Source organism: Mobula birostris, chromosome 5, assembly GCF_030028105.1.
Source record: "Mobula birostris isolate sMobBir1 chromosome 5, sMobBir1.hap1, whole genome shotgun sequence".
NCBI classification, from domain to species: Eukaryota; Metazoa; Chordata; class Chondrichthyes; order Myliobatiformes; family Myliobatidae; genus Mobula; species Mobula birostris.
The window spans coordinates 40,858,597-40,877,381 of NC_092374.1; the positions used below are offsets into that span (position 1 = coordinate 40,858,597).

General features: G+C 41.1%; 2 protein-coding genes across 3 annotated transcripts in view; one reads left to right on the forward strand and one right to left on the reverse strand.

The window, feature by feature from the left end:
• LOC140197661 (isocitrate dehydrogenase [NADP], mitochondrial-like) overlaps nucleotides 1-18,785 on the reverse strand; it is a 66,106-nt gene that overhangs the window by 40,886 nt on the left and 6,435 nt on the right. For both annotated transcript variants that reach the window (XM_072257944.1, XM_072257945.1), the window contains exon 2: nucleotides 11,964-12,055. In XM_072257944.1, coding sequence (XP_072114045.1) covers nucleotides 11,964-12,055 — 92 coding nt within the window. The remainder of the gene's footprint in view (nucleotides 1-11,963; nucleotides 12,056-18,785) is intronic.
• mrps27 (mitochondrial ribosomal protein S27) overlaps nucleotides 1-18,785 on the forward strand; it is a 218,909-nt gene that overhangs the window by 39,007 nt on the left and 161,117 nt on the right. The window lies entirely within an intron of this gene.

Genomic DNA, 18,785 nt, shown 5'->3' on the forward strand with positions numbered 1-18,785 from the left:
ATAACTTCAAAAGTCCAACAGTTTCACACATCCAATTGGGAGAGACTTCTCTGGAGAACGATTTCTTCACCGATGCACCTTTATTGCCGGTTCTGTCCACAGAATTCCCGATGCCGAAAATAAACAGTTTAAATCAACTGACCTTAAATTCCTGAACTCATTGCGCTCTTACAAGAGTTATCTCAATGCAGGTTCTCTCCAACGAAGACTCAATAAGGTTGATCCTTTATTAAACTGCCAACCGATGCCGACTTCTATCGATCCTTCACTTCGATGAATTCTTCACTCTCCCTTCAAAACTGTCACAATTGAGTAAATTGGCACTTCCAGCCACAAATTTCCAGTTCAATAATACAAATCTTGTAAGAGAACGCACCTTCCGTTTTAAAAATGAAACTGCGTCACAAAAACAAACACGCAACAGAAATGGAGGCACAACACGTTCTACCTGGAAATCTACAAAACTCAAAATCCTACTGCATCACCTGAGTCGACCCTTATATAGTCACGGGGCACATGTCATCACGTGACCTCACATCGGCGGGAAAATCACATCAGGCGACCACCAAAAGACCATTACAGCATTCTCTCAAAAAAAAACAGAACTCCTTGAGCATGTAACACAGCAAACTCAGTAGCCAGACAACTTTATTAGAATGACATAGAGAAAAGAATGTCTATTACATGCATGATAATGGGAACATTCTACTATGATAAATAGACACATGAATTTGTTTTTACTCCAATACAAGTTAGATGTAAATGCTTGTCAAGCACCTTTTCACTATGAATTATAACAAACAACAATTAAGTCAGAGTAGATCAATCAAAAGCACATTTATTTTACTTGCTGCAAGGGAAGACCATCACTGCACAAGAGCTGGTGATAGCTTCAAAAAAAAAACCCAGCACAATCACTCTTTTATACACAAGTGTTATCTACCCACACCAGTTCAGTGACAGGATGAATTCTGTTAGTCTGCTCAATTAATGTACTTGACATTTGTCCAGTAACGCATCTGCTTGTCTTTCTGCAGTTAGCAATATACTCAAGGTCCATCAGCATAATGTTGTACAAGCACTATTGGCAAAGCACTCTGGTATAATACAGGTTCCATTTTGTTACAGACTTTTCATCAAATATAGTAATTGAAATATGCACATCTATGTATATAAAGCAATAATGCAGTTTCAAAGCCCTACCCAAATTCCCTTTTCATCTGTCCAGTCCAAGCAATACCCATTCCTTTCCTTAATATCCTTTCCTTTGTCCTGAAATTTCACACAAAAATCATAAAGGAATAACAGCCATTATTATAAAAGCAATAGTTATACCATAATGCAGAATAGCTTCCCACTTTCCTTCCAGCATCTCGAATGGCCACAATCCATCTCCTGGAGTGTAATAGTTGTTATACTGATCCCCTACCTTCTTAGGCTCTTTGGGATCCCCTACTTTCTTAAGCTCTTTGGTATCTTCTCCAATGTGGTTTGCCAAGTTAGTTATATTTTCGGATTCATCAGGTATTTAAGTACAGCAGCATAAGTGCCCCCTTTTCCTGATAGAATAAAATCCAAAGCCATTCATGCACTTTGGTAGAAGAAATGAAAGGTAGACTATTTTCCAAATGGAGAGAAAATATAAAAAACTGAGGCACAGAGGGACTTGGGTGTCCTTGTGCAGGATTCCTAAAGGTTCCCATAGGTTGAGTCTGTGATGTGGAAGGCAAATACCATGAAAACATTCATTTCAACAAGACTAGAATATAAAAGCAAGGATGTAATGTTGAGACTTTATAAAGCATTGGTGAGGCCTCACTTAGAGTATTGTAAACAGCTCTGGACCCTTTATCTTACAAAGGATGTGCTGAAACTGGAGAGGGTTCAAAGGAGATTCACAAAAATGATTCTGAATTGAATAGGTTGGCATATGAAGAAAGTTTGATGGCTCTGGGCCTGTATTCACTAGAACTCAAAAGAATGAGGAGTAACCTCATTGAAACCTATTGAATAGTGAAATGACTTGAAAGAGTGGATGTAGAGAGGATGTTTCCTATGGTGGGAGATTGTCCTCTGGTCTAAGAATCTCCCACCATAGCAAGCATCCTCTCTATATCCACTCTTTCAAGTTTTTTCCCTATTAAATAGAATAGCCTCAGAATAGAGGGCTATGCAGTTAGAACGGAGATGAGGAAGAATTTCTTTAGCCAGATTGGTGAACCTGTGGAACTCTTTGACACAGGCAGATGTGAAGGCCAAGTCTTTACGTATATTTATGGCAGAGGCAGAGCAGACTCGATGGGCCGAATGGCCTAATTTTGCTCCTATATCTCACGGTCTTATGGTTCTGTAATGGCACAGTATGAATGGCCATTAGTTCTGCTGTCAACTTGGTTAATGCTTGTTGGGTTTGATCAAAGGCATACATGGTTTCATTCACTATTTTCTCCACAGCTGGTACCATATTAATCAGTTCCCAAGACAATCTTGCAGTCCCATACCCCAGAACGGCAATCACCCAGAATCCCTTGGTCTCTATTATGCATCTCTGGTGCCACCAAACCAAAGGTCGTTTTTGTCATTTATTGCATGCTTAGCATTTCTTTTGATTACTAAGACCTTACTCGCACATTAACTTTCACTCTGTGAGGTAGTGATGTCAAGTGTCGCATGTGGGTCACTACGAAGGTAAAATAACAGCAGCCCTTCCAGGGCTACAGCTCCCTCCACTCAGCAAGGTCTCTACATTGGGAGAAGATTCCACTCATACTCAAGGGATATGTCCAGCAGGCCTGCTAACACATACCCAACTAATGCCATCCAGTGGATGGGGAGAACATTTCCATACTGGACCTTTCCTGCTCCCCAGATAGGGGCCCTTATCCTCCCAATTGCAGTGACATGTTACCTGATCAATGCCCTTCGGTTCCAGAAGCAACCATCAGAATTCCTCTCTCAGTCACTGAGGAGCCATCGGTGTACAGAATCAGACTAATAACCAACAGGATGCTGTTGGTCTCCATGTTCATGTATTAAGACTGTTAGCATGTGTTTTTTGTTGACATACAGGGTGAATTTTCCACTAGTATCAGGGATTCTTAATGCACGTGTAGTACACAAGGTCACCTTTAAAGATTAAAACGTTTGCAGTTGTTCTTCATTAAGAGTCACAAGGTGTCTGAGCACTTCTTGTTTGTTGTGCAGATGAGCAATAGTTGATCTGCCACTGGCTTTTCAATACATTAATTAGCAGTAGTTTCATCTGACATAGCTGTTAATCTTTTTGTTTCATCATTGTCATTCTGACATGAGTCACTAGGGGCCACTGTAGAGTCCATGTCACATCTATTCTGTAATTCCTAGGTGTTCAGATGGTGTCGCTGTTCCCAGAGTCCTGTAATTCTCCTGAAATCGGATGTTGGCACTGTACAGGGAGACTGATGTAATTCCTTGGACGGGGCTTCAGAAGGAGCTGTTTCACAGCAGTGGCATCACTCGCAGGGGTGCACAACTTGAAGTCTTGGTGGCGCTTTTCCATTTTGTTTTTAGTTCTCTTTAAACTTTCATACAATGCATAGTCATTGAACTAGGTGTTCTTTCGCTCACCTCTATCGTGCTGTTTTTGTCGTTTATCGCATGTTTAGCACTTCTTTTGATTAGTAAGACTTTACTCGCACATTAACTTTCACTCTGTCACACATTTTACTAAGCTTGTTTTTCATTGTTCCATTCATCCTTTCTGCTAAGACTGCTGACTGAGGATGGTAGCTATGATGGAAATGTTGATCAAATTGAAAGGCCTTACATTAGCTTTCCATGCAAGTGGGTACCATTGTTGCTGGAGTTTCTAAGGGATCCCAAATCTCGATATGATTTCCTTCAATAAACAGTTAGCAACTGTAACTGCATCAATCTTTCTACAAGGGAATGCTTCAACCCATCGTGAAAAAGTATCAATAATGACCAATACACATTTATATCCTTCACATGAAGATAATTCAATAAAATCTATCGTAAATGCACTAATGATCCATCACAGAATGATGTATGAGATCCTTCCATCTTCACAAACAGTCCTGATGAAGGGTCTCCGCCCAAAACATCGACTGTATGCTACCTGGCGTGTCCTGCTGAGTTCCTCCAGCACTGTGTGTGTGTGTGTGTGTGTGTGTGTGTGTGTGTGTGTGTGTGTGTGTTGCTTCCTTCCACTTTCACTAGTCTCCCTGTATTTTGTACACTAAATATCATGCAATGTTCACCAGCTTGATTTACAGCTTGCGATAAACCAGGGGCATACCATGTTTGAATTATGCGATCTATTAATCCCCTCTTCAGTCTCTGGGGAAAGAGGGTATTGTGCCCTGCAGGGCTGTGAAGCATTTGGGTTGATGGTCAGTTCATGCGGCTCAGCTGTCAGCTTCTTACCTGCACCATTTGGCTGGAGGGCCCAAAGCTGTGGTGGGACCATGGAGAGTAAAGGTCCCGCATCAGCACTGAACAACAACCCTCGTACAACTTCCTGTTCAAGCTCCTAATGTACTAGGGAGCAGTAAAAGATAGCCCTTACCTTCTTCCAATCACCACAGACAGCATCCAGTCATCACCAGGACCTTATGTCACGGCAGTCCTTGCAGACCCTTAATCATTGGTCCAAAGAACTTTACTACCTTACCTCTGGAAACTGCTAGAGTCAGGTGGAGTTCCCTGTTCTCCTGATCTTGTACCGTCCACTGAACCTTGTGGGGAAGTTGCATTGCCACCGCAGTTCCAGAATAACCCACTCATATTTCAGAAGTTCCTCACCAATATAGGGGTCCAATTTCTGATGCATAAAATGGTCATTTCCAGCCAGGTTATAATAAGGCATACAGTAAAGATAACAATGCCACTTAACCAAGTTGTAGATCTAAACAGAATCTAGAGAATCTCAGGAGGCTTTCAAGGCACTCCCCTAAAAATGTTCCAAACTCATTGATAAGTGAGTAACCGCCACTTATACAAAATAGGTTGACTACAACTGAAATCATGTAACCCACGATGGCTCTCTGGTGTGCACACATCAAGTCCCTCAGGAGTGCAGGTAATAGGAGGTCACGTTTCACACAATAAATCTCTTCCACACAAGTCTACAGGCACATCTGGAGAAAGCAGAAAGGTATGATATGAATCCTGATCTCCTATACTAATCTCCACTGGGTCTGATTTCGGGACATTAACAGGCTGTCCTCTGTTTGGGAAGGACAGAATGCAATTCGGACCATTTGTAGTAACAGTAATTGTAGGTCCCATAGCCGGCTCTTTCAGCAGTCCTGAATACTGTTCCATTTTCTGTTCTATCTTCTGTAGTTATTGCTATTGCTAATTTCTGCAAGGAGGACTTTGAGGAGAGGGCTTGGAGTTCATTGCCCTTATACCCCAGCTGTTTCTTCAGATACGCTGATGACACCTTCATAGTGTGGCCTCATGGACTTCAAGTACTCCAACAGTTCCACAACCATAAAAGAGTATAAATCCAAACATTCAATTTACGATGGAGATGGAGAAGAATGGTTGCCTTCTCATGTTTGGATGCCTCTCATTCCTGGACATTCTAATATGACGGAAACTGGATAGTAGCCTCGGATATGGTGTCCATTGGAAACAGACTTATACCTCAACAATAACAGCCACCGTCATGCCTCCCAATGTACAGCATTTTTTTCTACTTTGATTAACCTTGCAGAAACTATTTCGGACCCAGAGAGTCTTCCTGAGGAAATAAGACGATTATGTACAACATTCCTACGGAATAGCTATGAGGTGAAGGAAACCGATCAGGCCCTGAAAAGGGACAATGGAAAAACCAGGAAACCTATGCCTGTCTTTCCTATATTTCCACAGTTTCTGGAAGGATCGCCAGGGATCCTGGAGACATACCAGATTAATACCGTCTGCAAACCTATAAGGAAACTCAAATCACAGCTTATGCAGGTCAAAGATGACCTGGGACTCAGGTTGACTAGCATTTACAAGATTCCCTGCAAATGCAGAGCAGTGTATATTGGCCAGATGGGATGCACAGTGGAAATCCATATCAAGGAGCATGGGAGGGTATCCGTTTGGTTGCCCGGAGAAATTGGTGGTAGGAGAACATTGCATTCGCAATGGCCATAGGATTAACTTGACACAAAACTACTGTGTCACACCAATGGCTTTTAGGACTGCCTGGTAAAGGAAATCATTGAAGTAAACTAGAGGAAAAGGATTTTAACAAAGCCAAAGGTCTTGCTCTAAGTAAGAACTGGAATTCGATTGTAAACAAGATAGGAGAGCAGAAACCTGATTGGATGAGGACAAATCAATCAGGAGGGAAGAACAACAGGAGTATAAATTCCACCAGACTAGACATGCCTAGGCATCATCCCTGATGAAGATGGCAGAGTTTGTACCTATATCCGGCTGGAAGCCGCGAAGAGTTTATTCGTCATATATGTCGGGAAAGCACGAGATAACTTTCTCCCTTAATACTAGATTTGTGACACAAAACAATAGTTTTAAGTTTCTGAATAAGTTTTTCCAAACCACTGTCCAGGTCAGGCAGTCTTCTACCATGGCCTATAATTCTGCCGTCCAACATCAATATGCACTCATTAGTTCCCCGTCCATAATTCTTCCACCGATCCCTTCTCATGATTATTAAACATATACCATGCTGGCATTCCTTTATTTGGGATAGGGAAGGACTCCTCTTGTCCCATTATTACCAACTTCTAGTCTCTTTTCCTCACCCTACTTACTGTATATTCTCTTTCTTTTGTTCACTCTTTCTCTGGTAGGGATCAAACTTATAGCTCAGTTTCCATAAATCCCATTCTTACTTATTCTTTTAACCAGCCAGACCTTAGGTGTCCCAACACTCTTACCAAACAGGTTTGGTACGTCCCCGACACCACAGGTGTCACTGACATTCTTACGGTCAAATCTAATCATTGATACCCATCATGGTTTCTGGTCATGCTGAATGCAGTGGAATCACAGAGAGAGAAATTAATCCACACAATGGACAGCAGCACAGATCGCAATGAACAGAATGGGAGCAGGGCAGAACCCAGTATTTCTACTCGCCTGGAGAGGCCACACAAAACAAAAACCAAACTTACTTTTTTGGTGATCACTCCTCCACCGGAGTTACTCCAGAAACAGCTGCTCACCAGACTTCCCCCTTGGTCTGCTCCTGCTCCTAACCATGCGATCTTTGGTGCTCCAAATTCTGTGGAGCACCTTTTCGCTACGTCTTATAAAAAAATACCAATTAGCTCAGTGGATCAATCATAAACACATTTATTTTACTTGCTGCAAGGGAAGACCATCACCACACAAGAGCCAGTGATAACTTCGAAAACAGACAGCATAATCACTCTTTTATACCCAACTATAATCTGCCTGCGCCAGTTCAAGGACAGGATGCGTTCTGTTTGTCTGCTTAATTAGTACACTTGGCATTCTTCCAGTCACGCAACTGCTTGTCTTTCTACAGTTTGTCAACAAGGGTATATTCAAGGTCCGTCAGCATAATGTTGAATGAACACTATTAGCAAAGCACTCTGGTAAAATGCAGGTTACATTCTGTTACAGACAAAAATGCTAATTTGTTACTGCAAGTACATTTCCATACACTTAATTTACATAAAGTTAATAGGCAGCTCCAACAAGTAGTGAAGTGAAAAAGGCAAACAACATATTGGTGTTTATTACCAAGGGTTTGGAGTTTATAAGTATGGGATATTGTTGGAACTGTGCAGGGTATTGGTGAGCCTACACCTTTAGCGCTGGACACAACTTCAGCCCTCACACGAAAAAAGTAAACAGTAGCACTGGGGACAGCAGGAGGGAGCTTCACCAGGCTAATTCCTGAGGTGAGAAGGTTGTCCTATCAAGAAAGACTACACAGTTTGGGTAGTTATTCCTTGGAGTTTAAAAGAAACATTCAGAAAGTGACCACTTTATTAGGTATGCCTGCACATTAATGCAAATATATAATCAGCCAATCACGTGGCAGCAACACAATGCATAAAAGCATACAGGTATGTTCAAGAGGTTCAGTTGTTGTTCACATTTCTGTTCAGAAATGTGATCTAAATGGCTTGACCATGGAATAATTGTTGGCGCCAGATAGGGTGGTTTGAGTATCTTCAGATACTGCTGATATCCTGGGATTTTCACGCACAACAGTCTCTAGAGCTTAGAGAGGATGGTGTGAAAAACAAAAAAAAACATCCAGTGAACAACAGTTCTGTGGGCAAAAACATGCTGTTAATGACAGACGTCAGAGGAGAATGGTCAGACTGGTTCAAGCTGACAGGAAGGTGAAAGTAACTCAAATAATCATGCATTACAACAGTGGTGTTCAAAGCATCTCTGAATGCATAACACGTCCAACTTTGAAGTGAATGGGCTACAACAGCAGAAGACCACACCAGGTTCCACTCCTGTACCGAATAAAGCAGATGCTAAGTGTATGAAGGGATTTGGTGTGCAGATGTTGAGATGCTTTCATTAAGGGAGCATCTCAAACAAAGTGATATGGTTATAAACAGCCAATAATTTAAAGTTAAGGTATTAAGAAATTTGTTTTAGCAAAGAAGAGTGATTATCTGAAATTCTCTATCCCAGAGGATTTTAGATGCCATATCATTAGAAGAATTGAAGGTATTTTGAAAGATTTTGGAATAGAGGTCTGTGAGAAACTGGCAGAGGAGGAGTTGAGGCTTGGGAGAGATTATTTGTGACCATACTGAATGGCAGGCCAGGCAGCCTATTTCTGCTCCATTTCTCGTGTTCCTGTGTGAAGACTTTATCACTTTGATCATGTAATAATCACGGAAGAAAAAACAGCTAATGAGGATTCAAAAGAAGGCAAAACAAACTGAAGATGTACTGGTCAGTCTGTAAACATAAATTACTACTACACATTTTCTAGACCTAATCATCAACTTCATTGATATAGGCATCAGAAACATAAATCAGTCTTTTCATTCACATTTGCTGCTTGATCTACTGTGCATTTAAAAAATTTTACTTAGGGTGCAGAAGGGAACAACCTTGTTGACTTTACTGTTTTTGTTAAAGACTGTATCGTCTGCAGGGAACGTGGTTGCTCTACAGCTAAAAACTAATTTATTGAAATGCTATATGAAAAACTACAAGTTCAAGGTGATGGGGATTCAAAGTTCGGGATAGGAACAAATAGGAAATTAATTGGAGGTTAGGAAGCAATGAACACATTACAGAAACAGTATCAGATTAGAATGTAAAATGGAGGTGGTACAGAGTGCACCAGACGCCGGTTCTGAAACTCCTAAACACCATTCTCCTACCCTACATCAATGACTTGACTCTAGGTTAGCATTTGAAAATTTGATCAACTTTCAAGGCACCACCTAAGATTGAAACTGATTCCAAGAAGAAAACTCGAGAATGATGACATGCATAGTGGCTTGCAAAACAAAGCAAATGAGAATTTAACGTGGATGTTTGAAATAATGAAATGTTTAACAAAGTAGAGGCTTCAGGTCATTGGTAAACTCTTACATCATGATAGGCATTATGAAATTATTCAAAATACCTGTACGGTCTAGAACAGTGGTCCCCAACATCCAGGCCGTGGACCGGTACAGGGCTGCAAAGCATGTGCTACCGGGCCGCAAGGAAACGATACAAGTCAGCTGCACCTTTCCTCATTCCCTGTCACGCCCACTATTGAATTTGAACGCACACGAGGTCATCAGTCGGTCGTTAACCTACAACTACTCGATGAGTAAAAAACAAACGTTGCTTGAGAGTTTCTTTGGAAGAGGTGGTAGGGGACATAAAAGGCCTAACGATGATGATAATGCAGAGACAGCTGAGGCCGATACTGCAAAAAAAAAGAAAGCTTCCTTCAACAAAAAATACGAGTCGTACATAAAATACGGCTTTATTGCGACCGGTGACTCACACACTCCAAGCCCCCTGTGTGTTATATGTGGAGACAAGCTGTCTAATGAGGCAACGAAGCCCCCAAAACTGCTTCGGCACCTTGAGTCCAAGCACCCTGCACTTAAAGACAAACCCGTTGAGTTTTTTGAGCAGAAAAAAATGTGAGCAAGCAGGACAGAAGCAAGTGCTGAGAGCCACCACCTCCACAAACGCTGCTGCTCTGAGAGCATTCTACATAGTGGCTAGCCGTATTGCTAAGGCTAAGGAGCCTTTCACTGTTGCTGAAGAATTGATTCTGCCTGCTGCCAAGGACATGTGCTGTGAACGGTTAGGAGAAGCTGCAGCTAACAAGATGGCAGAGGTTTCTCTTTCAGCTACCACAGTTTCAAGGAGAATCGATGACATAGCAGAGGACATCGAAGCACAGCTGTTAGAACAGCTTAACGAGTCTGGTTTCACTACCCGAGTCAAAGAGGTTGCTCCTGAATGCCAGTCTACACACTGTGTCACACACAGGGAAATACTGACTAGCTGAAAAATGTCACCTGATCTTAACATTGTATTGAGTGACTTTGTTGAAGTTATGAATCACATCAAAGCAAAAGCCCGTAACTCACGTCTGTTTGAGCAGCTTTGCGAGGAAATGAATGCAGAGCACAAACGCCTTCTCTTACACACTGAAGTCAGGTGACTATCAAGGGAGAGAGCCCTGGCCAGGGTTTTTGAGATAAGAGAGCAGCTACAGAGATTTCTTTCAAGAAAAAAGTCACCACTGACAGCACACTTCAGTGACGAGGAGTGGATAGCAAAACTCACTTGTCTGTGTGACATCTTCAACCTGCTCAATGAACTCAATTTGTCACTACAGGGAAGAATAACAACTGTCTTCAAGTTGGCCGATAAAGTGTCTGCTTTCACAGCCAAACTGGAACTGTGGGGACTGCAAGTGGACAGGGGCATATCTGACACGTTCCCAACATTAGCTGGGAATTTGGGAGAGACTGAGACTCACAGCTGGTGCGCAATCACCTATCCTCGCTGTCGACAGAATCCCAACGTTACTTCCCAACCGCAAATGACCCAAGACGTGCAAAGGAATGGATCCGTGACCCATCTGTGAATGTCCCCGGTGAATCATCCATGTCAGTGCGAGAAGAAGATCAACTCTCCTCGAGCTTGACGGTGGGCTGAAAAGTATGTTTGACATAACATCTCTGCCGGCATTCTAGATCAAAGTCAAGGCTGAATATCCTGAGATAGCCATGAAAGCACTGAAAACGTAGCTTTCATTTCCAACATCATATCTCTGCAAAGCGGAGTTTTCAGTAATGAATGCAATGAAAACTAAATTGTGGAATAGACTGGACGGGAGGAACCCCCTTATGACTTATAATTGACTTATCACTATATTCATGTGAGGAAAATATGCACTGTGTGGTTAATATTAAATTCGTTAGATAAACCCTTTTAGAAACAAAATTGAGTGTATTAGCCACTGATAAATGACTTATAGTTGACCTTTCACCTATATTCTGGTTGTGAGATTAACCCTGCCCCCCCCCCCACCGGGTCGGCCGGACTGCAAGAATATTGTCAATATTAAACCGGTCCGCAGTGCAAAAAAGTTTGGGGACCCCTCATCTAGAAGTTAATAAAACACTATTAACTTCTAATTTTTTTCCAAAAGTGATTCTCAAATCAAATCAACAAAATATTCATAATCTTTGGCCTATGTAGGATAATTACACAATGTAAAATTAACTGGACAACAATTGATTGTATGGGCTAATCTGTGACAATGCTGCTGCTTCCTACAAGAAAGAAATGATCTGATATTGAAAAAGGGCAGAACCTTTTTTATTTTAGAAGTCCAATATATTTTCTATTATCATTCACAATTTAGATGAAAAAATATTAAATGATCATTGAAGAATAAATTGAAGCCAATTATAAAAGAAAATGACCCTGATTACAAAGGACACTTGGTTTAATCCACCATCTGTTACCTTTTCTTTAATGAAACTCCAAATCACTCTGGTCATTTCATCTCCATCCATTTCTACAACAGGATTTTCTACTTTGACCCGTGTCTTAGCATCTGCAAAAAAACAAACAAAAAAATCCATTTATTGGCAAAGATGTAAAAACAGTCAAAAGAATGTGAACTCCAGTCTGGGCAAAAATGCAGACTGGGTAGGGCTTTTGTAAGAAGTCAAATGTGGTGGAAAGATATTTGCATAAATGTTAGTGAATTCATTTGAAAGTGCTGCAATTCTGAGTGTTCTGAATTTTAGTTTTATCTTGGTGCAGATTTTCAATCTAAGGCTGGCATTTTAAGAGAAACTACCATATCCAGTCAGGTTAAACAAGGTTAAGAAATTCACTTTACAAGCCAAGTCAATGATTTATGACACAAGTGACTCTAAGTTATTTACAAAGGTTCTATGAGGTATTTAGTTTAAAACCTGTGTGGGTTTTGTAGGTTCCAATTTTTTTCTCAGATCCTCCATACCAATGATATGCATTCCAGCTGGAAGCTCTTAGGAATACAAAATATTAAGCTGCTTACAACAGACACAGTGGTATCATTTGCAGTCCTGAGACTTGAGCAGAAAATGAATCAGAATCAGGTTTAGTATCACCAGCATATGTCATGAAATTTGTTATTTTTGTGGCAGCAGTACAATGTAATACATTATAATAGAAAAAACATGAATTACAGTAAGTGCATATATATTAAATAGTCACATTAAATAAGTAGTGCAAAAATAAACATTAAAAATTAGTGATGTCCTGTTCAGGAGTTCAAAGTCCATTTATAATACGGATGCTAGAGGGGAAGAAGTTGTTCCTGAATCGTGTGTGTGTCTTCAAACTCCTGTACCTCCTTCCTGATCATAGCAATGAGTCATAGTCAGAGAAAAGTACAGCACAGAAACAGGCCCTTCAGCCTATCTAGTCTGTGCTGAACCATTTAAACTGCCTACTCTAATCCACCTCCACCAGGGCCACAACCCTCCATACTCCTACCAAAAAACATATCTATCCAAAATTCTCTTAAACATTGAACTTGAGCTCACGTGCACCAGTTGCGCTGGCAGCTCGTTCAACATACTCACAACCCTCTGAGTGAAGAAGTTTTCCCTCATGTTCCCCTTAAACTTTTCACCTTTCACCCTTAAACCAAGACATCTAGTTGTAGTCCAATCCAACCTCAGTGGAAAAAATGTGCTTGAAGTTGCTGTATCTATACTCCTCATAATTTTGTATAACTCTATCAAATCTTCTCTCAATCTTCTACGTTCAAAAGAATAAAGTTCTAATCTACTCAATCTTTCCTTATAACTCAGGTCTTCCAGACCCAGCAACATCCTTGTAAATTTTCTCTGTATTCTTTCAACCTAATTTTCATCTTTCCTTTAATTAGGTGACCAAAACTGTACACAATACTCCAAATTAACTGTACACAATACTCCAAATTAGGCTTTACCAATGTCTTACATACAACTTCAACGTAACATCCCACCTCCTGTACTCAGTACTTTGATTTATGAAGGCCGATGTGCCAAAAGCTTTCTTTGTGACCCTATCTACCTGTGATGCCACTTTCAATGAGTTATGGACCAAAATTCTGAGATCACTTTATTCTACCGCACTCCTCAGTGCCACTACAGCCCAAATCTTGTACCATCTGCAAAATTTGCTGAACCAGTTAACCACATTATCATCCTCATCGTTGATATAGATGCAGACACCCCACCTCTCCCGGAACTTCCGGGAGTCTCCCGCATATTAATAGTGGCTCCCTGATGCCTGCAAATTATATACAGTATCACGGAAATCAATTTTTTTGAGAGCGAGCGAGAGAAAAGCAAGAGAGAGCGTGAGAGCGACGAGAGAGCGTGCGCGCACGAGAGAGAAAGCAAGCGAGAGAGTGAGCGAGAAAGCAGGCGAGAACGAAAGCAAGCAAGAAAGGGAGAGAGAGCGAGCGAGAGAGAAAGCAAGCAAGAGAGCGAGTGAGAAAGCAAGCGAGAGCGAAAGCAAGCGAGGGAGAGAGAGCAAGCAAGAGAGAAAGCAAGCAAGAGCGCTTGAGAGCGCGCGAGCGACCACGAGAGAGAGAGAGCGCGTCATTGCAGAGTGTTCCAAAAAAAAATATAAAACGTACGTCACCCCAGGCTACACTAAAGTGTACCCCTGCCTAATAGGGGTCAAAATAATGACAGTGTTGCTCGCTGCACTGTTTGCAACAATGACTTTCTATTGCCCATGGTGGGTTAAGACTGTAAAAGACATGTTGAGGTGAGGTTAACAGGTGTCATTCATTCATTAGCATAGCTAACGTTATTTAAACTAGCTGGCTAGCTGCTAAGGAGCTACTCTATTGCAGAGATCCCACCTCTCCCGGAAGTCTCCCGCAAATTGATGGTGCTACCTCCCTGAAATGAGTTTTTGCAGGGTGGGATGTCTGTAGATGACAAACAAAACAGGCCCAGCACCGATCCTTATGGCACACCACTAGTCACAGGCCTCCAGTCCGAGAGGCAACCATCTACTAACACTCTCTGGCTTCTCCCACAATCTAATGTCTAATTCAGTTTACTATCTCATCTTGAATGCTGAGTGTCTGAACCTGCTTGACCAACCTCCCATGCAGGATCTTGTCAAATGTTTTCCTTAAGTCCATGTAGACAACATCCTCTGCCTTGCCTTCATCCACTTTCCTGATAACTTCCTTCAAAAACATAGGTATAAGATTGGTTAGACAAGACCTACCATGCACAAAGCCATGCTGACTATCCTTAGTCAGTTAATCAGTCCTTATCTATTCAAACACTTATATATCTGGTCCCTTAGAAAACCTCGCAATAACTTTTGCACTACTGATGTCAGGCTCACTGGCCTATAATTTCTAAGTTTATTTTAGAGCTTTTCATACACTTTTGGCTATTCTCTAATCCTCTGGTACCTCACCTATCACGAAGGATGATTTAAATATCTCTGCTAGGACTTCAGCAACTTCTGCACTTGCCTCCTGCAGGGTCCTAGGAAACACCTTGTCAAGCTTTGCAGCTTTATCCACCCTAATTTGCCTCAGGACAGCAAACACCTCCTCCTCTGTAACATGTATAGGGTGCATTAAGTTGAAGCCACTTTGCCTCATTTCTACAGACACTGTGTCAGTCTCCTGAGTAAATACAGGAACAAAAAATTCACTTAAGATCCCCCCCCACCCCGCCCATCACTTTCGGCTCCACACATGGATTAACATTCTGATCTTCCAGAGGACCAATTTTGTCCCTTGCAATCCTTTTGCTCTTAACCTATCTGTAGAATCCCTTAGGATTCTCCTTCACTTTGTCTCCTAAGGCATCCTCAAGCCTTCTTTTAGCTCCCCTGAATTCTTGTTTAAGTGTTCTCTTGCATACTCCATAAGCATCTCATTTGTTCCTACCTGCCTATACTCTACCTGCAATGCACCTCCTTTTTTCTCTTAACCAGTCACAACATCTCTTGAAAACAAAGATTTCCTACACCTGTTATCTTTACTTATTATTCTGACAGACACATACAAGCTTTGTACTCTCAATATTTCACTATTGAAGGCCTCCCACTTACCAAGTTCATCTTCGCCAAAAGAAAAACACAGCCAGTCCCAATCCACGATCTCAACAGGCTAGCCCAGGAACCCTACTTACTCATTGTTCTGTAAAGTCTATTTCTACATGGGTAACTGCACATAACACTTTGAGGGGAGGGTGGTGGTGGTGGTGGGGTGGGGGGAAGAAATCTCAGTAAAGAGAACGTAATAGTGACCTCCTAACTCTTCTGCTTTAAACCCCTTGAAATAGAAAGGCAACATGTATCTGTCTTCTACTTATTACCTCTGTGTATTCCATGAAATGTCACACAAAGATTCCTCAGTTAACAGTATTTACCTGTTTGTCACCATTTCAAAACACAAAGCAAATTAATATCTTCCCTCATTGTATTCCATGTTACAAAATATAAAGTCTCTGCATTTATAACAGACTTGTTAAGGCCTCTCCTCAGTTCGGTCCACCCAACCCCCCAGCATGGTGTTAATAATAAACATGTTGTTAGTACCATGCTGGGGAATGAACTTGCACTTAGTCCATTGCTCAAAGCCCTTGTGTTAATAATGTTTGATTTTGATGACTCCTTGCCAGGGTAAGAAATAGCCTTGATAGGATGGCCTCTGTGTTGTTAGTCCTGCATTACACTTGCACAAAACCAGCCTAAACTGGGCATTTTCTTGCCTTTGTTGCCATTTGATTTCTGCATTTTTTTAATTAATCAATTCAGAATTCAAGCCTCCAATGTATATTTACTCTGTAGCCACTGAGCACAAGAAACATTATAGAGTTCGATGTTTCACTTATTGAACAATGGGTGTGACTTATGGCATTTCACAAACCATGTGTTATATCTGTGGCTCAGGTATTGGATGCAGAAGGTAACTGCCCTCTTCCACCACCTAGTCCTGAACCACCAATCACAATGCAACAGAATGGATCGCCATCCACTTGAACTCTCACCTATGGGATGAACTGAAGTATCTTAACACATTGTCAGCATCCTAAAACGTGGTTCAGCTTCATTAAAAAAAATTAAAGGCATTTGTAAAATTTCATTATTTTTCTAAACAGAGGTGACATGGGGCAATGTTCCCTCTTATTTGTAATGACCAGTGCATGCAACAATCTTGTGCCGTGCAGTTTTTTTGTCCAGTGACAGCAACATGTGCGCATTGAATAATTTCTTCAATAAAAACAGTACAAGTGTCACTTCTAATCTCTGCAGACAAATCATTGCAAAACTCCACGTTGTCAACACTGCCAACATCAGAAACCAGATGTGATTGTGTACGATGTTTAACATGTCAACGAGGTAGAGGGTGACAACCCGTTTATGCCCAGTTTAAATTCCTTTGTGCGCTAGTAGCAAAACTTGGAGGGAACTTTGACGTGTGGCAACGGTACATTATTTATCTCTTATGCAATCACCTGTCTAATGCCACATGAATACAAGTGGCCCTTGTGGCTGTGGACAAAATTGTGAACCTACAATCCCTGCTCCACAGCAGAAGCAAACTTGATGGTGGTAATTACAGATTACCATCACAGTAAGATGAAGATTCATCATTTTCTGCTGGGACACAGAAATAAAACAGAGGAAGAAGGAATGGTGGTGGTGGGGAAGCACAAGAAATTGAGTAAAAAAGTGAATAAAACAGAACATTTAAGTGTGAATAGGCGAGTGAAGTGACAGGAAAAATATCCAGAACTCCTGGAAATAGATGCATGCAACAAACCCAAATGATGTACTATGTCCAAGGTGATGGGTATGATATGATCTTCTGTCTATATGTTTGTGGATTCCGCGCACAGAAAGCACATGCTTCCATGAATATGTATTCGCAAGAGTGCTCTCGGTATACTCTTACTGGCCAACAGTGCTTGTGATTCTCAGGCTGCTGAAGTGGCCACTTTCTGATAAACATCCTCACTAGGTCACAACAGGCAGTTTAGTCATCCTCAGCTTTAAGTAAAAATATGCAATAAGGTCACTGTGATGCAAATTGCTGGTTGGTATTTAATACCTTCTGTTGCTGGTGCAGAGAATGGAGAGAAAACTCTCACCTGTAACCTAGAACACTGATAAATGTTGTGAACCACAGCAGTGGATTTGAACGAAAGCTCCACTTGTTCACACTCAGTAAAGCACTCAAACACTCCCAAGCCCCACTCTACCACACATTCACCATCTGACATCATGGACCATTCATTCCTTAAAAGAAATTCAAGCAGTCTCAGTGACTTCATTTATATTTTAAAAGCTCACAGAATTTCCTATCAAGTAGGGAGCCACTGTTCCATGGGAATTTTTGCCACATTATTTACCTTTAAAAGTAAATATTGTAACTTTGTATTTAAATTCTACCGCATATCTAATTAAAAATTATTGAAGTGTATAGTACAACAAAGTTGCCATTATTGTGCAGCAAACACTACAGTTCAGACAGGGCAGAACTGAATGTCCCTCAGTCCACTATTGGTTACAAAAGAACAATATGCACCTTAATCCCAGTTTGCATGCTATAGGTTACAACATTTCAGCTGCACATCAGAAAACCGAAAGCATCATGTTCCAGTCTCCCACAATCACTGAGGGGGGGGGGAGAGAAAAGACCCCTATACTGCCCACCTCCAGATCCATTTTATTAATCACACTTCTGAAAGCATGTCAGTAATATACAATTCAATGAAACGTCATCTCATTCTCCTGTCCTACCGAACCGACATTCCAGTTGAACTTGCCTCATAACAATTATATCCTGTTCTGGCAATATAGTATCCTCAAATTTCCTCATTGAAACTCCAAAGCCGTCCAGCAGTGACTCTGTACCATTTTAAAATTGCTTTAACTTTTTAACAATACAAGTAGCATATTGAAAAAAAGGTTGAAAAATGTACAACGTTTGTAATTTTTTTGTGATAAAAAAGTCAGTTATCTTTTCCTGTCTCTATAACTCTCTTGTTCAAATAATCTTATACAATTGCTTGAGGCTTGTTTGAATATTGATATCATTATCTAATACAGGATAACCTGGTCGGTTTGTTCACCACCAGCAAAGCCTCACCCAAATTCTCAAGCAAACTGTTGTTCTCCGTCATCCACCCTCCGATCAGACTTAATCTGCACCAACAGACATTCTGAGCATTCTGATAAATTAACGGTGACTGGCAAATTTATGCCGAATCGAGCATTTTCACCTCATAGAACATTCATGTCAATGTTTGCATTTT